The following is a 19,839-nucleotide window of genomic DNA, read 5'->3' as shown; positions in this document are numbered from 1 at the left end:
TATCTTACTCTTGGGGAAGGGGAGCTGAAAGAGAGCTGCAAGCTGGAAGAAGTTCAGAATGTTGAGTTAAACACTATTTCTTTTATTATCGACATCCCTACACATTGTTTAGCTTTAGTTGTGAGGGCAAGTATAGGTTTTGGGCATAGACCTTTATGTTGAACTCTTTGACTCAGACTTTCCTTAGTTTTAAAATCCCACCTTAGCATAGAGCAAGTTAGGCCTTCTACTATCGTGACATTTGATGTACTAAAGTGTTTTATTTTGAACTTTTAAGTCTGTTGTCTGTGTCTTGCTTCAGGATGCCTTCACATCCCACATTCTAAAAATGGAATACTGGCCAACTGAAATGTGTGAGCTAGGTACGACTTCTAAACTATATATCTGCGCCCTTTGGTTGATAATATTAGCTAAATGTTTAGTAACTTCGTATGTCCTGAATGCGTTTTCTCGACTGCTATGTTACAGAACAATTCAATTTTGCAAATACTCTTTTGTAAATGCATAGTTTTGTCATAATTGCTGCAATTATTGTGTTTGATTTCTTTGGATTACAGGTATCTTGTGCCATTCTGTAAGTTGCCAATAAAATTAAGTTTAAAAAAAAGATGACGGGTAAGGAAGAAATGGATTGCAAATAAAATATAATCCACAACTATTTATTCTATTCTATTCCAACAGTTTGGCCTTAATGGGAAGTTGCAATAGAGGAAGAAATTTGATGAGACCTGACAGTGTATTAAGAAGGGCTTCGTCTGAAAGAAGAGGCCTTACCTCGGGGGTTCTTTACAGAAGCGGGACAATAACATACTGCAAAGAGGCAGTGAAGACTTGATCAACGAGCAGGGGGCAATTGTGGTGAAAAAGTAGGGCCAGCAGCTTTGAATAGTTTATCTGGACAAGGTTATAACAGCGAGTCAGATTTCGTGCGGTCTCAAGTAATGCTTACAGGCCTGTGATAATATCCATTGGTAGAATTAGCACCATTTCTACCAGAAGTTGGAAAATCCTGATCAATTTCAGTAAGTAACACGTTTTGGCAACTCCTGCAATATGTGTGAGGCCAATGCCTGCCATTGATATATAGAATCACAGACTTTTTAAAATCATCATTCGAGACGTAGTATCAGAGGCGTTGCTAGAGGGGTTGAAGTGGCAAAAGCCCTGGGTCTTTTGGTTGCAGCCCTGGATAGAAGCTCAGGGGCTACAATCAAAAGGCTAGCTAGCCCCGAGTCCCGACAGTCCCGACATTAGCGTAGCCCCGGATATTTTCCAGACCTTGCAACACCTCCGTTTGGGATAGTTGCCCAGGAAGATGTATTGAAGCCATGGAGCCTGTCTTCCTCATACAATGTGCGCACCGATCACAGGGACTAAAGTTTTAATTAAATTAAAGGTCACCTTTTTGTTTCCCATCCATGTATTGACAACTTGCAAACACTGAACAAACGTGTTGGGGTTCTGGTTTGTCAAAGATTTTAGTTGGGAGTTAACTTGGATGTCATTTGTGCAATTACAGTCTGTGAAGATGAATAACTGAATAGAAAACGGTGTGTGCAAGGGAGGGAGGGGTATGTGAGATTGCAAGAGAGTGCGAGAAATTGAAATGAAAGACTTTGTTCCAGGAATCCATTCTGTCGTTGCCCATGTTTTATTTCACTCACCTTGCACTCTCTGGTCATCCTGTGTTCTGTTAACCCTGGTGTGTGCTCTCTAACCACCCTTGCTTTCCCTCTGAGCATGCTCTCCGCCCCAACCCCACCAAGGTGCAACCTGCACTCTTCCATCCATGCACATGGCAAAAGAATAATGTTTCTTTATAGAAAATGTGTAAGACGCCACCTGTGAATCTCAATCGCTTTGAGGCGCTAAAATAACCATTCCAACTGACATCCAACAACATAATTCCACACCTCTACAATCAACTTATACATCACTTTCCTGGCCAATGCATCCTAGCACCACTGGCACTCAAGACACCTACAAAAAGACCTGCACTCAGAGCTCAGGGCACTTAGAATCTGCACTGAAACAAAAAAGCAAAGCTAATTTGCACTTTCCCTCTCCCGACGAACCCTCATCTCTCACCCTCTTTTCTGTCAGATCTACCAGAGCGCCTGCAGACCATGCAAATGGAATATAATATAACATATCAGACTATACCATCTGTTTACACTATTTTCTCCTTTCATATATTTTCAAATGCCTTTTCACAACATGCCTATTTTCACAGGACTTTTTAAAATAGCCAGATTTTGCATCGGCTTCTAAAAAAACAGATTATGGGTGATTTTTAAAAAAAAGCCCAACTTCGCTTTTTTTTTTGCGATTGTGTTAAAATGGTCTGGAAAACCCCAGTTTAAGTGGAAACGAGAAGTCTGGAAATCCTGCACTCAATAACGGAACTAGTCAAAAGCAAAACCTGCTCTATTAGAAATCCAAAATAAAGCAGCGAGAGCATACAAATCTCGAAGCTCTCAGAGCTCTCATGCAAAACAACGGATTATGAATCAAAAGTGCGTCACTACTGATGTCATACTACAATCTTGGTTGCAAATACCTATGAGGTGAAGGGATTGGTTAAGTGAATTGACTATGTATGCATTAGATACGGGTTAGTCTTCTAATTGGATGTTACATATTTGATGGCTCCACCTGAGACCACCTCTAAATTGATAATACTGAATAGATGTCACCTCTACAATATGTGATTGGTTAATACAACATGTACTGGACGGCCTAGCATGGGGGGTTTCATTGGTTGCCATCTTACTGACCAACCTTGGACAATTGACAGGTCGTCAACACATGAGCCAGACAGGAGTAGGGGGAGAGAGACCCAGCAACTATTTTCCTTTCAATTAAAAAAAGATACTATCACTTATTCCTAGGCCATGAGCCAGAGCAACTTCTTTGTAGTTAACCTTGTAAGGCGCTCATTTCTGAGAATATGTGGGTCCGCGTAGCTACTGTCTGTGCCCTGCACGGGTCTGTATTTCAGTAAATTCAGCAGTTTAAGTTTTTATAAAGTCTTGAGGCATTTCATTCATTTCAATGCGGGCTGCTGCTTCCATTTCGAAAAAAAGATGGCTCCTCCGTACTATTGCGTTCCTATGTTAATGAGATATATACGTATGTCGTTCGTGTTGCATTTCAGCGTACACATTATAATAATTATAATAATAACAACATGCCTATGTTAGTTTCTTCATGTCTTTATGGTTGAAAGCAATATTCTTTGTGTATAAATGCATATTTAACCTAGTGTCTTTGTTTCTTCATGGTGAGTGTATATTTGCTTTTTGCCTATTGCATGCACGAGTATCAGTTCACAATGAGTTTGTTTATTCTCGCCATCTTTAGTTAAATTAGGTCCCTTTCCTCTTGTGCCTGGGATAAAGCCGGTATGCTCACCTTAGTGAGTAATGGTTCCTGCCTATGCGATATTGGGGTGGGGGCGGGGCAGTAGCTATGAATGAGTATTCATCTGCCTGTCATCACGGCTCTGAATCTACAGCCACAGCCAGAGTATATTAGTAAATCAGTTCTATCAAACTTTTCGTCAGGAGGCACGTAGACATTCTTAGTGCCAGGGATTAATGTTGCCTCCAAAAAGCAAAATATCTTATTGTAACATTGCTGATGAAAGTGAGCCTGCTGCCTCAGGACCACTTAAATGCGCTAAATTTGCATTATGTAATGGCAGATCTCGCAAGTGTCCTGTGGCCACGTGTGAAGAGGCTACCCAGTTTTGTTTTTGCTTAGAATTATGGGAATTCAAAGGGAAAAAACAGGACTGGATGGCCTTCTTAGGCATGGCAAAAAGAAACTTGAGAGCTGTAAAATTGCTTTATTTCCCTGCTTCCCAGACTGTAAGTGTGTGTAATGTACATATGTTACAACAACTGTACAGAGTACTCTCCCAATTACCTTTACCCACATTACTTCCGGTTTTCTGTAATCCAGTCTCAACAGGACCCTACACTATTTTACTACTGCAGCTCCTATTTAAGACACTTCTGCCTGAATAAATGTTCTGTCTAAAGTGGTCTGTTGCTTCTTGGAGATAGGGCTCCTGCTACACCAAATACATAAGGTAAAATCGACAGAATGTGCGTTTACTATAAACGCTGGCACCTCTGCTGAACTTTCTTTATTGATAGTTAATGCTCCATTTAACTATGGAATCTTGTGCTCTGGCTGTTGCACTGAAATCAATGAAATAAAGCGGGCTCTGTGAATAGGCGGTGTACCCAGGGGGCAGAACAATGCATGCCTGAGAGGCAACACTGTCCCCTGTGGTGAGAGGGTAATTTGATCTCCTTCAGCTTCGGCTCTGGCGTTTTAGTGTTGGGAGCTCAGTCTCCCTGCTTTCCTTTTTAGAGTTATGGCAGCTGAAAACCAGCAAGTCAGGCTTGCTCCCAGTCATCGAATTTCATTAGTCCGAGGCAGACATCAAAGAATTCTCTAAAGATTATTTAAGATTCTATTTGTTTTTCTAAACTGGTAAAATAGCAATATCAAAACGCACGTTTCAAAGAAAACTGGTAATAGCCACTGCAAGCCGCAACAACAATGCCCAGTTGTCCGTTAGGGAGGTGCGATGAAGCGCCCAGTGCCCAAGGCACATTAAAACGTTGCAGCATGATATTTCTATAGAAAACAATATAATATATTAAATGGTTCTGCAGTAAAACATGTATAAGCTGTGTCAATTTCTCTGGCATCCTTCAAAGTACACAGGTGTAATTCCTTTACGAAAGCAATTAGTTCCAGGCGTGCAAATCCGCCATGTATGTGAAATGGGCGGTGGTGGATAGGACTGAGGTCTTGGTCAAATATGATCACTAATATGTTCCAGGAGATGCAATATAAATAGCTTATTTGGATCGCGTCTGTGAGGGCTATAGAGCTGTATCACAAGCAGTGGGATGCCAAACTTTGGTAAATTCTGCCGCCATACACCAAAGGGCCAATGCAATTCCAGCCACCAAATAAACTCAGAAAATGACCCAAGCCAGGAGAGCACAAAGTCAAGGTAGGCATAGGGACTGACCCAGCCCTTTGGAAGTCTTCCGCCTACCCCGCTTTCCAAATTGTACTTTGACATGTGCTGAAAAGATCTGAAACCCTACCTATTCTGACCACCACAAGGTTCGTAATCTACCCGCCATCTCAACCTTCCTTCCACATGCTACTGTAATCGCCCGTAAACACCTTGGAGCAGTTTGACAACCTATCGGCAAAAAAAGTAAATGAATGGAAATAAATGTACCTGTTCATACAAGCAATGCTTGTAATTTCGGCGACTACAGCTGTTTCTCTATGCGCTAGACCCAGTGAACCAAACATTAGCACCCTGGGTGGGGGTGCTAGCCAGACTGGGAGCTCAAAATGCAGGTTGTATCATCTTGTATAAGCCCACGTTCAGCGCTCCCCCACTGCTGCATGCCCCTCAGCTTGTGCCTCCCTGGCTCCCTTCTCTTTGCCCCATACTGCCTTTAGCAATCGCGGGTGCTCAAGGCAAAGGAAAAAGAAAAAAAAAAAGAAAGTACCTTTCTTCAGTCCTGCGAAACCGTGTCGCAAGCAGCAGTCCATTTTCAGCGCTAGGACTCCTGTTCCCGGTGTGGCATTGCAGGACTGAAGAAAGGTATGTTTTTCTTGATTTATTTATTTTCACTCCACCTTTTGCACCTGCGAGTGGTTAATTTTGGGTGCTAATGGCAATATAACCCTTGGCGGCGGGCCAACCACACCGGTAACAGCAGTGCCACTCGCGTTAAGGGATCCTTGCTTGGCTTCGGCCCTCAACTTGGGAAGTGGGCAATTACCAGCAGGGTCGGCCTGCCACTGAGGGTTATATCACCTCAATATATATACCTTTCGATCTGTCAGGAAAGCATACCCCACCCCACCCCGCCCCACCCCACCAATAAAATGGTTTGACTGTAGCAGATGAAGCATGCCACCGGAGGAGAACTATACAGGATTCTGGTAAAAACAATGCAAAGATAGGCTTGTTGCTGGCTATCAGAGACTTCCATTTGAGTGAAGAAAAATCAAACAAAGGAATTCTGATTGGCACAGTGCGAGTCACTATCGCAGGAGGAGAAAAGGCATTTCCAGCCATTACAGATACGTCAGGGCATGCATTTGGGCCTGAATGCAAAGTCCTTCATGACAATATTCCACACCCTTCACATTTTTCCACTTCTGTGCCTTTGGATGCAAACTGAACAATTACCATTATTCGTTTTTTATATTCTATGAGAATTGGCGTCCGTAGCATGTTCACCCTTGAAGGGGAGTCACAGTGCTTTAAAATAACCTGTATGCAGCTACATAAAAAAAAAACGGAGTTGACCTTGCAAGAATAGGGCCGTGAAACTGTGATAGCCAACACATTGAACAAATGCGGACTTCAATCGTTTTACATAATTTCATATTTATGCAAGTCCAACTAGTGTTACACCTAAGAGAGTGATGAAACATAATTTGACAACAAAGAAAAGATGTCCTTAAACCCAACTGTTTCAAACAATGTTGATACTTGCACTCAAATTTGATGTTTCGCAAATTTTCTGGCAGGTCATGCAGAGCTACTTTCAGCCACTCGTCCAACTGTTTTGCAAATTTTCGGATAACTTGCGTCAAGCTGCAAAGAAAGAAATTGATCTCAGCACGTTCGGTTGGTTATGGACAAGAAGGATCTCCTTTTCTATCTGATTTTCAAACAATCCTTTTCAGTATTGAGCTCCAATATCAGAGATGTAATGTCAGACTAGTAAGGGCAAGGAGCCTCATTGAAAATAGAATGTGCCCAGAACCTGCTCAAGAATCTGGTACAGGTGTGCAGTAATTCTCTTCTAGATGGGCCGCTACTCCAACGCAAAGGGATTTTTTTTATTTTATTGATGTTTTAAAATACATGCACATTTACAGAGGTTTGCTTCATGATATTCATAGAGTTAGCAATATCATTCCCAACAGTAACACCCACCAGCTTATGAATACCTCCACTTACCATCAATTACATACAATCAAGCGGGCTGGAGCCCTGACAAAGGCCCCGATTCACAGAATGTTTTCCTATGCGATTGTGCCATTATAAAATGCTTCTGTGAATCAGGCCCAAAGTGTCAGACATGCATGAGCGAAGTATCATATTCAATGGCTAACACATTTGGATTATGAAGAACATGCAAGGATCGTGCGATGCACTTGTGTACTTTTTGGGAGCCAACACTACAAACTGGTTTTCTTGTCTTGAACTGACCACACGTTTGTAGTGCCCCTTTTTCTTATGTGAATGAAACAAGTTTCTTTAATTGTGACCTCTAATTCCCGATTCACAGGATAGTACAACTCGTTCAGGTTTTTTAGGCTAGCCACAATGAATATGTACAGGAACACTTACATGTAATGAAGTTCAAATGCAAATTTGGCACTTGTTTGATGTTTGGGTCATTTTGTAAACTGACTAGCTTTTAACACTGGGTGGGTTGTGGAGCCCAGGAAATCCTTGAAGATAATTTGTTCTTAATTGCAGAATTGGACAAATGCCAGAAGGTACTGAACACACTTTTTTGTAATAAAACGCAATCTGATTGTGAAACTGACTAACAGCACATATGTTAGAACATGAAAATACAATGTTTTATGTGGCCCAGCTTTCAAGAAAAGTAACCACTGTCTTAAAATGCATGCTTGTGAGTTTTGTTTAGTTCACAGATAGACCAAAGGCAACTGGGGTGATTTGCATACGAGACTAGTCCTGCATTACGTGGTCATTAAAGTGTGGCTAAGTGCAGGGTCTACAAGATTTTGATTTTTAAAATAAAAGCTAGGTCAGGATAACATGCCTTGCAAATTGGACTGGCATGGCACAGCGTGAGTCTCTCTTAAGCCTCTGTATAAAACATATTCATCGCCCACAGAAATATATGAACTACTAAGAGTTATATTCTGTATCCACAGCAGAAAAAGAGCTAAGGGCCATGAAAAAAGCTTTTGCTCAGATTGGATGCACTTTTCATGTAGTTTCTAGTATCTACTATGGCATTTCAACATTCCGGGAGGCAAACTCACCTGTCGGGTAATGCCTGTAGCACAGTGGGCATCAGAACTCCAGAAATTGCTTTGTATAATATCGAGTCGCAGACGCCTACTATGTTCACTACGGTCGAAGAACCAAGCACAGGGAGCATATGGGGTGGCATGCCTTGCCAAAAGTGCAAAAGAAAACTCTGAACCTGCCATGGGAAAAAAGAAGGTTAAAGGAAAGTTATTTCAAAGAGTGGGCGACTAAAACGGTGCACGGTTTAAGCTAAGGGTTCACGAGACCAAAATCATCGGAGTAGCAAAGTGCTATCAAACACTCTTTGACCACCTTCCCCAATACCATCACTACATGTGACTTTATATGAACCAGTTGATGGGATCACACCACCTCTCACACGGACAAAACGACAAGAGGTGGAAAACATTCTGCAATGATGGTAAACGTAACCGAAAAAGTTCACAATGTTAAAAAACAGGTAAAAGGCAATTCATGTCAGCCCCCTAAATGAGTACACCCTGCCTCCAGTTTGTATAGCCCACAAGGCCTGTCCATCAGTTCGGTGCTGGTGCCAGTAAGATGGATCACGAAAACAAATGCATATTTTTCTCTGATAAGTGACTGGTAGGAATGCACAACAGACCTCCTTGATGAGTGTACGTGAACAATTAATAACTCACGTATGAAATAAAGCAAAAACATTTTCCAAGAAAAAAGTCTTCTTCATAAAAATGTGTTTTTCATAAGTGCATCATCATTTCATTTTTTAAAACGTTAAAAACTACAATGAAAGGGGGCTACACAAGATCGTCTTGCCTAGTGGCCTCAGGGGGTCTTAATCCAGCACTGCCAGTTGATCCTTTGGAGCTTTGACCTTAAATGTGCACTACCTGCTATTTGAGGTTATATCCGAAGTTAGCTAGCCCATCAATTCAAGAACATAGTATAACACGTTTTTGCTTGAATTGGTCAAAATCCTGGAACCCAAACTGACCATACACAATGAACAAAAAGGATTAGCAAACCGCATAGCATCACATAACCTCAAGCAGCTAATATTCGAAAAAATGATGTCAAACATTTTAAATTAAAAAAAAGAATTCCAACTCAGGTTACCATTTATTTAGTAGACAAAACAACATATTTCCTGATAAGTAATGTGGGGGTGGGAAAATGACCAAGTAAGCTTTGCACATTTCCATTCTGACAATCCGTCCTGAAATCAAAGATTGGCAAATGATTTGCTGAATTAAAGGTCACAAAAAAAGTTAAGGGGAGTAGAGGGGAATTCTTATTTCAGTCCTTACACTAACCACAAAAATGAACAGGCCAGCTTTCCATGGGTGGACCTAAACATGTCAGAAAGGCTGGATAATTGCAGTATTATACGGTATTTGAGCTATTAGCTGGTGGGGAAGTCGTCAGGGCGATAGTTTTAATCACTGAAAAGTGTCTGCGGGACTAAGTCCATCCTAAACAAAAGAAGGCACGGCAAAAGAAAGAAGGTTGGGGAGCATAGGATGGCTTGGGTGGTGGCAGGTATATCACTCCCCTAAAACCATTTTCTCGCACAAGGCGTGGGGGTGTGGGATGTCGCTCTACCCCTTTACCCAGTAAATTGATATGCTCTCCGGAGGTGGATTCACAAAACTAAAAAAGACAGATCTGTAGATGTGGGAGGCATGACAAAATGGGCTGTGTGAGGAAGAGCCACAGTTTTGGGCCACAAATTAACAGACTCGGGGAGGGTGTGTTGAGTAGGCAGACGGACTGGGCTCTCTCCCTGGCAATAACAGGCAGGCTACACCGGAAAGTGGGAACACTAACGAATGCAACAAAGTCTTCGCAGAATAGATTTATTACAGGCAGAGAAGTAGACGTATTGCCAGCAGAGTGAGTTAGGAACACTGGGCACAGATGATTGTCTAGACTGGGCTGCGGGCACAAGTCGGGGCATTGATGGCAAGCATACAAGCTAGGCACAACCACTTTCATGGGACGCAGGGGCCTGGGGAGTACCCATGGATGCAGGGGGGGGGGAGTGACACCAAGGTAAAAAGATTAGAGTTGGAGAGGGAAAAGTTTGAGTGTGGGGACTGCTGGGAAGGAGAAGAAAGAGCGAGAGACGAGGAGAGAGAGAAGAAAGAATGACCAGCTGGGGAGCAAGAGAGAGAGCTTGGGGAGTGATACAATAGCCATTGGGGAGATAGTGGGTGAGGGGAGAGAAGGGGCATGTAGAGAGAGTGAGGGCTGAGTGTGGGTATATACTTGGGCCTAGGGCTGCCGAAAGACAGCAACAGGCCCGCAGTGGGGTGAAGAGAGAGAAAAAGAGAGCCAAGAGAGGAAAGGAAAAAGAGAAAGAGGAGGAATGAAAGAGAAACAAAGAGAAAAGAGTGAGAGAAAGAGAAATAGAAGCAGCCAGGTGGCTCTGGTGGCAAAATAGAGCAGGCTGTGGGGAAAGGGGAACCATGGTAGAAGGATAAGGCCAGCCGGGGGGTAGGGTTCCGGCTAGAAGGACCTCTGCAGATTCTCCGCCCCCACCCACACGTCCAGCACCCAGACGCCAGCAACTAAAAAGATAGCCCGAGTGTCTCTCTCTGCATGCTTATATGGCTAGTACTTCCACTTGCAAAGTCCGCCAGGACACACTCCCCTGATGAACACAGCTGTCCTGGGGTCCAAGGAGGTTGGGTGACACGAAGGGGTGGGAATTTACAGGGTGTAGACAAACACATGCAGGGACGGTGCCCTCTCCATAGCTGTCGCTTCACCCTCCAGAGCCTGCCCACACCCACTCCCCTGATGAAAACAGCTGTTCCTACGGTCCAGCGAGGGTTGGTAACAGGAATTGAGACAGGTGGGCGAACACAGGCAGGGAAAACAGATACTGTGGGGAGAGGAGGAAAGTGTCCAGGAAGAGATGAAGGGGCCATCCCCCAGGCTGCAGGTTACACTGGCTGTAAAAGCTTGCAGCTGACACCGGGGCTGGGAAAAAGTTATAGCTTTCAGCTGGGTTGGTTGGGTTTTGCAGGAGCATGGCTGGAGTTTTACAACCCCCATAATATACAGTCACATACAGTGCAGTAAGATACAGTGCAAGGTGAAAAATACATTTGGGAAAGTGAAAAGTCACGCAATACATTGGAAATGAAAATACAGAAAACCCACAGTAAAAACACAAGTGAAAGCTGTCAGGTGTCCACACATGGAGACTGCCATTTCCACAGACCCCTATGGGACTGAATAGCTGTTGACAAAATGTATGAACTTTTTTTTCGGCTGCTCGGATTGAGTTTAGTTCTTATAAGGCAGTGGTCTCCAAACTGTGGGGCTGGTGCCTTTAGAAGGGTCCAAAGGACGGCCAAGGGGGAATGAGGCTCTTCAAAAAGGGAGTACGGTGACTGCTTTCACTAGAAAATATAAGCAGATATGGCATCTGGGGGGGCTCGACAATAATATTTCTGCTCAATGGGAGTCTAAGCATCAAAACGTTTTAATACCACTATAATCTGAGGAGACGTACCTCATCAAAGTTGGCCCTTATAACTGTGTCCAGTATCCGCTGACAGTGCGTCCTGTACATCATAATAAAAGTGGAAACCTGTGAAGGAACATACAGCTCACAGTTATTACAGCCATTCAAGTGCTTTGTTCATCATTGTATTGAGAAATGTGTGGCGTCAAATTATAAAATAAGCATATACAAGTGCAACATTCATTTAAAATGTGTATTATCAGAAGTAGCAGGGACTTCCAGCCCCAGATAACGAGCACTTCAGTGTTAATGTGCATATTGGTTTTAGTCACACTAGGGTTATCCATTTCTGTTCTGTTTGTGTTATACATGGGAGATTTGCATCTCATGTGTATAGAAGCAAGTCTTCTGAATAAGGGGCTGCGCAAGTAGCTAGGCAGCGGCCGAGACCCTCAGGAATGGGCTGTGTTTGGGGGAGGGGCACTTCCACTAGACAGAGGAGCTTCACTTCTGGTTTGTGGCCTCCTGCGCAGGAATCAAGCAGAGCATTTGGGAATCAATGGCATGGCCTGCTGGGCCTCTTTTTGCAGCGGCTCTGGAATTGACCCCCTTTCTGCCCCTATGTCATCCACCTATGCCCGCTTCTTTTGCAAGAGGGTGTTTCGATTGTATTTTCAAAGGAATTTCTTTTCCAATTTTGTCTTTTTTCCACAGTTGTTTTTCTTATTGCCAGTGGGCTCCATATCATTGCAACCAATACATTGCTGACAATTTAATGTGATATTTCTCCAGGTTTAGCATTTGGTGGTGGGTGCAAGTTTAACACCAAAGGCTTTGTGAATGAGAGAAGAGGACCCCAGGCATCAAGGGGGGGGGAGGGGAGTCGGAATATGTATTATAAAAAAATGAAAGGGGATACTCGTGATTTGAGAAGACTGCCTTATTCACTTATGAAAGAAATCCTGAATAAATCAGTCCCAGGAGGTGAAACGTATCTAAGGAAAGCAGGTGATTAAACATCCAGTTTGGATCCTGCTTTCGATCCAGTGCACAAGCAAACACTGGCATGAAACACAAACCAGAGCCAAATGGAAATCCGACAGCAACCAAGAGAATTACCGAGTGCGATTATGCGCTTAGCGCGTAGATGCCGAAGACAGGGAAATGCACTCACTGATCAGCAGAGGAGGCGGAACACTAGATCGGCTGGCCACCAATGACACTGCTGCCTGATTCCAACATGGCTGGCAGGAGTTTAATAATGTCGGAGTGCTGGGGCTAAGGCACAAGATGTGTTCCATTAATGAAACACACCGAACATCTGTTACTCAGTAAACCTACAGGCCAAGTACCTGAGGAGGAGGTGGTACCATTAGGGAACATCCAATCACAAAGAGACTTACCAAAAGAGAAACAGGTCCACCCCTTGACACACTTACTCCTAAAGCATACCTACAAAAAAGAGAAGTACACATCCTGACATTGAGGTTGTTAGGAGGGCCTTCTACAGTGAGAGATTAGCGTTACTGGAGCAGAAACAGAAGGTGCAGAGTCGGAACCTGCGGTGGCTAAGCCAAACAGGCCACCTAGCTAGAAAGCTATAGAACGAAGACGTGGCTGGGCCAAAATACCTATCCATCCCTTAGAATGGGCCATGCTGAAATGAATGGTCCCATTAGAGAATCTGGCAAGAACCTGGGTCCAAAGGCTAGCAGGATTCAGGCCTTGTCCTGATAAATCAGTGAGAAGCCGCCCAGATAATAGTGCCAACTGAAAATGCACCAGCCCAAATACAGAAGTTTGCAAAGAGAGACCCCAGGAGGGGGTGGAGGATAATCATGCCCAGAAGCTTTCAGAAGAGGTCAGAGTATTCCTACACAAAAGAAAAGGACGGAGCCCGGAGGGCAAGATGGTTATGATAAAAGGTTTACGTCTATGGTGGCTTGAAGGCCATCACATACCAGGAGATGATGCGACTTTGGGTTAGAAAAACAAGGCAAAAACAAAAGTGAAGACACTGTCCCGGTTGCGTACACCAGGTGTTTGGAATTTGGAATAGCGGGTGGACTTGGGATAGGCCATTGCTAAATTCATTTTATCTTCCCATTCTAACACATCTACCCTATAGAAAGTTCTGTTTCGTTAACTGACCTGTTTCCTAGGTTTTAAAGGAGTTTGTCTCACCCAATCCTTATCGAAGACCTTGTGAAGAGCAAATACGGGATCTGGAAAACCTTTGAGTCATGGATATCGGACCACTCCCTGATAAGAGTTCTGAGAGAAGACGGGCCCTCCCAAGACCAGGGACTATTCACACCACTCTTAGCCACCACAATTCACAGGGTGGAAACCCCTTTGGGTTAAGGGAGAATCCTTGGCTGATATAACTATCAGCATGACGTGAAGGCTGTTCAGTTTACATTAAAGCCATTTTCCCACAACCTCCCACGACCCTCTTCAGAACAAAGCAGTTTACACTTTGACCACTGTTGTATGAGTGTTCTGTTCCTCCCACTTCATGAGACTAGGCTGATTGTCCCTTATCTCAGGCGGAAACTATCCTTAGGACAGCTCAGTAGCTTTAAGGTCTCATGTGCAAGCTGTCTGATGCATCACTTCAAAGATCTGTGTAAGGGTTCCATCGAATGCCAAGGCTTCTTGGACCCCTAGTCTTCTGCTCCTCTATGGATTTTTAAAAGCCGGATTATTTTATTTGTTCTTTTCTTAACTCTTACATATTTAGCTAAAAGAAGTGGACCTACAAGTGTGATGTTTGCTGCAGATAGTGCAGATGGCATTACAGTGGCAATAAATATCATGCAGCAGTATTAATCCAGGAACACATCTTTCTTCTGCAGAGATGCTGGCAGGTGTAGCAGCAGATGCTACAGCTGTTGGTAGGGACCAGCAAACGCTGTACCAGGCTCCACCTGCGGTATGGCATCAGCATGACAGCAGACGACTGATCACCACAGGGATGGAAATCGGAACCAGTCTCTTCATCTTAGAACAGAATACTCAACCAGGAAGCCATGAAGTAAAGTGGAAGGGACAGCTTTTGTCGACATTCTCGAGAGACTAATAAAATGATGCCATCTTTCACTGTAAGCATCTCTGCCATCTAGGTTTTGTGATATTCTAACAATGGGCCAAGTGCAGGCCATTTATTCCAACCAAATTTCTATATTGACACATAGCTCATTTTCTTTTTCCAGTAGAGTAAGATCTGTATACACCTGGTGGGAGCACAGTATGCCCTCCACCGACAAGCGTTAGCGCTCTGATACGATTAGAGTGGTAATTTGGTACAGTATAAACACATTCACATAACCTATGTAAACTGCCAGTGTCTGGTGTAATTATGTCAAGAAACAAGAATGATTGTTTTTTTCACAGCAGTTTTCAATTATTTTTTAGACGTGTATTAGCGAGTTACTTTTTGCATGATAGTCTAGAACAAGCTTGTAAAAAGATAAACTGAAAAGAGTAGAAAAAGAAGAAGCATATCCAAAACTGTGTTTACCTTCTCCTCCGGCAAGCTGGCAGGCAGATTTAGATCTTTGACATTTGGGAATTCTGGCAGTAGCGTCCCAAGTTTAGAGCGTGGTGAATATGCCACCGTCTGCTTGGTGACTTCTTTTTTCCCGGTCTCATTCACCCAGGCTGCGCCTTTCTTGGAATACATCACATCGTAGTACTGCGAGCTCTCCTTCACTGCGATGCCATAGTAATGGTACCTGGCAGCAAAACAACAGCTTGGTTAGTCCACCCACCAAGCGGTACAGCCACGGCATACAGGACCAAAATGCAGTTAACCTTTTAATACACACTCTTCTGAGCATGCTTTAGTGGAGCACAGACGTTTGGTTTCTAATAGGTACTCAAATTTTAAATTCACATTCAGTTTTTGCTGAATTATTTTTGAATTACCGAGCCAAAGCCAAGTAGTTGAGGCTGGCATTTTTCAGATGCAGATTAAACAAAGAACCCCTTTAGTTTAGAAATTGGCTTCCTACAAATTGAAGTTGAAGAGATGTTTGTTAATAACATGTTCTTGCTAAAAGGCTTTAAAAAATATAGAAATGAAAATAAGAGGAATGGAAGAAAAATGGGACAACATGCATAAGGGGGATTTGTTTTATTGTGATAAAGGGTATTTTTCGAGTCTAGAATTAAAGTTAAAAAAAATATTCAGCACTGGCTTCAGTGGATGGCTTGACCAACTACCCTGTAATCATTTACACATTAACTAGCTTTGTGGCATAAATGGCAGTTTTCGGCAATTACATTGTTTGACATAAAAATAACAAAACTCGCATATAACATGGTTAAGGGGACTTGCGCTTTCAATCGAGAAGATACACAGATTTATTGTTAAACCCTTGTAACATGTTCTATTTCTCCCGACCATTCCAGATGGGCAATATGTCTCAATGTGTTATTTACAGATGTATTTAGGGAACTTCTATAAGTCACTTTGATGCCCTTTTCCCCTAGCACAAAGAGGGAGGGTGACCCTGCGAACTGATAAATGTCTTTAAGGAAGAATCTGGAAACCCTGGTATGTTTTCATAGGATGATGGAGCGACAGGAATCGCGGGACTTTTCCACAAAACTTAAGTCAAACGTAGGAAAAGTCAGCGAGTGTTGGCTGATTTGCAAAAGTGAAGGAAAGGATTTGCTCTTATTTTCATTTATCCCACAATGGCTCTTTTCCAAGCAGCACAGGGCAGCACCTTTTCTGAACAAATGGATCCAGACTGGCTTTTTCCAAGGTGCAATCATGCCCACAAATTAAATGCACCGAGAAATGGCCGTGACAAGATACTTGTAACATGTCAGGAATTGACAAGATTAAAACTATTTTACTGAACAGTTTTCATTTAATAAAGAAGGATCCAGATCACATTCATCGCTCTATTTCCAGACCGACCTTGCTTTTATCCCTGGGAAGTAAAGGTAGAGAAAAGGTGAACGTTTGCTGTGCTCAGGGTCTGGCCACACAGCCTAAATATAAATCCTGATGGATTAAGTGGTTGGAGTGGCTGGATGGGTAGGGTAGTGGTGGAGCAATCTGAATTGATAGAATGGTTGAGTACATTTCACTGCAGGAAAGATACTTGATGACCAAGGTGCAGCACTACCGCTCACCTCCAATCCCAATTCTAGATTACACCAATTTTGTGGGATAACATGGGCAGTATTTATTTACTAATATCTTGAAATACATTAAACTTATTAAAATTGACAGCACCATCCTCACTCTGTCCCTGAAGGGTGATTGAGCCCCAATTCCAACATATCTTACTTTGAGACCAGAAAGTAGAAAAACTTTCAAATCAGTGCACCAGGGAGAAAGTGAAAGGTGGAGAGTCTGGGCGAGCGCTGTAGCATTACAATTTTGGAATTGAAATACCATTGTGTTGGCTGTTTCTGATGGGTCCTGTTTGTTACCTGTGATTGGGTTTCATAGGTCCTGCCTTCGAATCCGGAGGGTGACAGATGAAAAAATGCACTAGATGCCAAGACACCAACAATGCACAGGAGCACTTTCCAACATATTTCCATGATGCCTTTTCCCACAATACATGCTAGTATATAAAAACATAGGAGTGGATGACGAGTGGCAGTCCTGCAGTCCTGCCGGAGTGCTTTGCGAGTCTGTTGCTCATTTCTACTGAGTGCTGCTGTGTGGGAGGATCTATACAAATACCCCATCCACCCGCGGAGCGGACGCGGAGTGGACGACGAGTGGCAGTCCTGCCGTCCTGCCTGAGTGCTTTGCGACGAGTGGCAGTCCTGCCGTCCTGCCCGAGTGCTTTGCGAGTCTGTTGCTCATTTCTACTGAGTGCTGCTGTGTGGGAGGATCCATACAAATACCCCATCCACCCGCGGAGCTGACGCGGAGTAGATGACGAGTGGCAGTCCTGCAGTCATGACTGTCAGGGCTGCCAGGGCAAACGGAGAAATGAGAGATAATGACCCCAGTGACGCCTCTAGAGAAGAAGAGGAAGGTCGGCGTCTAAGAAGTGCAAAATTTTGTCAGAAACCTGGCCAAAAACAGCTGCCAATCTCTTCAAAAGAACAGCCGGTGACTACTCCTTGCAGGTCAAATATGTGCACAAGCACGGAGCCTCGGAATTTAAAAGAACCCGTCGCACTGGTTCAAGTTTACCAGCAGACAATGTGTGAAAAACCGGCGCTTGTAGCCAAAATGATCAAATATAAAAACCATCAGCCTCCTACTCCAATTGAAGATTTCATCAAGGAGAGTTCCCAACACCATCAATGCCAAACTTTACCTGCTGGGGTGTCCGTTTCGGCGAATGTCCAGGAGCTGGTTCAAGCCCCGGCCCCGGCCCTGGCCTCGGCCTCTCTTCGCGTGGAGCGCGTCCTGACGCCGCCCCCTGCCTGCGCGGCAGCTGCAGTAGCGCCGGACCCCACGGCAGCGGCTCTCGAAGGAGGGCGACTGCCTGTGTGGGAAGGTGGGGAGGGGTTGGCGTGGCGGGACAGGGAGGTCGAGTAGGCCGACGAGGACAAAAACGCCGGCCCAGGAGCTAGAACGGCTGATTCCCTCCAGTTCTCCCCCCTCTGGGGGCCGGCAGGCACTCCCCGCCCCACGTCGGCGGCTCTCGGAGGAGGGCCTCCGTCAGTGGGTTTTGCAGAGGGGCGGAGGAGGGACGAGGAGAGAGTGAAGACGGGCGACGGAGAGAAAATGATGGAGGAGGGCGTAAGCCCGTGTGAGAGTGGGGCCGGGGAGCTCCAACAGAAACTGTTCATGCCTCTGCCGCCGCGGCCTGCCCTGTCAGAGCAGGTACAGGTGGTGGCGCTATTCCATGAACAAGCAGAGGAAAATGCAGAAATTAAAGCTGTCCAAGATCAAAAAGAAATGACCGAAACCATCGAGCATATGGGAAATAACACAAACACAAAGAAAAGACAGAGAACAATGTCCATGACAAAGAAGGTATATAAGAGCCGCAATACCCTGAACAACAAGAAGAGTCTCAGAGCAAAAAAATCGATGCAAAAGCCCAAACCAATGCAAAACATACCCCAAACAACGCCATTTAAAGACAAAGAAAATCAGTCTAAGCGAGGGGAGGGAGGGGCACTCAAAAATTCTATAAGGGACTATTTTCTGGCTCATGGAAGACAAAGACCAGTAAATGGGCTCCATCCCATGGAACTTTCGGATCTGGAAATACTGGAAGCACTAAACGAATGTCTACCTGTGGCCAAACTGCGAAGACTGGAATACAATGCCAGTGAAAAACCGGCCTTAAAAAAGGCGCAGCCATAGATGTGAGAAATGAGACACTAAATCAACCAAATGAGACATCCAATTTGACATCGCCTCCAAGGAGATCACAAAAACTGTCAGAACGACAGCTAAATATGTCACCACCAAACGAATTCAGCAAGCGTGACGACAAGGTAAATTCAGATAAAGATTGTGCAACAGTGAAGGAGGTAGCAGTCACTCAAAGCGAAAAAAAAACAACCCTCAGAAAAAGAGCCACTCTATGGATGAAACTGATGCCTCCAGTGGCCCACCAATAGAAACATACGAGGGTCTCCCCCAACCAACTCCTGATATACTATCACCAATGGGGGCAGCCGCCTCACACTCAGAAAAAGATAATTACTGATGAAGCGCATAGAACACTGAAAAAAAACATCTCAGCAGGAAGAGTTAAAGCCAACAGAGCGGCCAATGTCTACACGACGAGCGAGTATGTCAATGGAGAAGTTATCCCCGACAGACATAAACGAACTTAACCAAGATCTGGCCTTGAGACCGCGACACAATCTAAACCAGAATATGTGGGGTAATGATAGCCATAACCCCCTCACAGACAGTAACAAAAATTGAAGAGTATCATTGGGAACAGCAAGGCCTTCACGAAGCCAATGGGCAAACACGACAACAACGTCAAATGACTCACCAACAAGGAGAGTCTCCACACAACAACAATTGACAAGCCCGGCGGACCTCTCAAACAAAACAAAAAAAAATAGACCTATTATCTATCATGTCATCAGTAAATATAGCGCTATCACCATTTATGAAGCTGTATTGAACCATTGCAGAATCATTGAAAGATCATACTAGTATACAAGCGATGATTCACAGTAAAGTTATCTTCTTAGAAGCCTACGTTATGGCCTTGGAAGCAAGGAAAACAAACACCTTGGATGCAAATGAGGACGTATTCACTCCAAGTAAACAAGTGAACCACCAAGATAAAGAGCAAACCGTGGTGGGAAAAACAATAGGGACCCAAACCATCACAACTATTGA

At 44.0% G+C, this 19,839-nt stretch overlaps 1 protein-coding gene across 7 annotated transcripts in view; it reads right to left on the bottom strand.

Moving 5' to 3' along the window:
- Positions 1-19,839, bottom strand: part of RFX4 (regulatory factor X4) — a 429,787-nt gene that overhangs the window by 138,480 nt on the left and 271,468 nt on the right. For all 7 annotated transcript variants that reach the window (XM_069628258.1, XM_069628257.1, XM_069628255.1 and 4 more), the window contains 4 exons: positions 15,058-15,271; positions 11,583-11,660; positions 8,089-8,252; positions 6,555-6,655 (listed from right to left, as the gene is read on the bottom strand). In XM_069628258.1, coding sequence (XP_069484359.1) covers positions 6,555-6,655; positions 8,089-8,252; positions 11,583-11,660; positions 15,058-15,271 — 557 coding nt within the window. The remainder of the gene's footprint in view (positions 1-6,554; positions 6,656-8,088; positions 8,253-11,582; positions 11,661-15,057; positions 15,272-19,839) is intronic.

This window comes from Ambystoma mexicanum, chromosome 12, assembly GCF_040938575.1.
Source record: "Ambystoma mexicanum isolate Mex_15411 chromosome 12, UKY_AmexF1_1, whole genome shotgun sequence".
NCBI lineage: Eukaryota > Metazoa > Chordata > Amphibia > Caudata > Ambystomatidae > Ambystoma > Ambystoma mexicanum.
The sequence above is the reverse complement of the archived record's forward strand: the minus strand, read 5'-3'. Positions and strand labels throughout refer to the sequence as shown.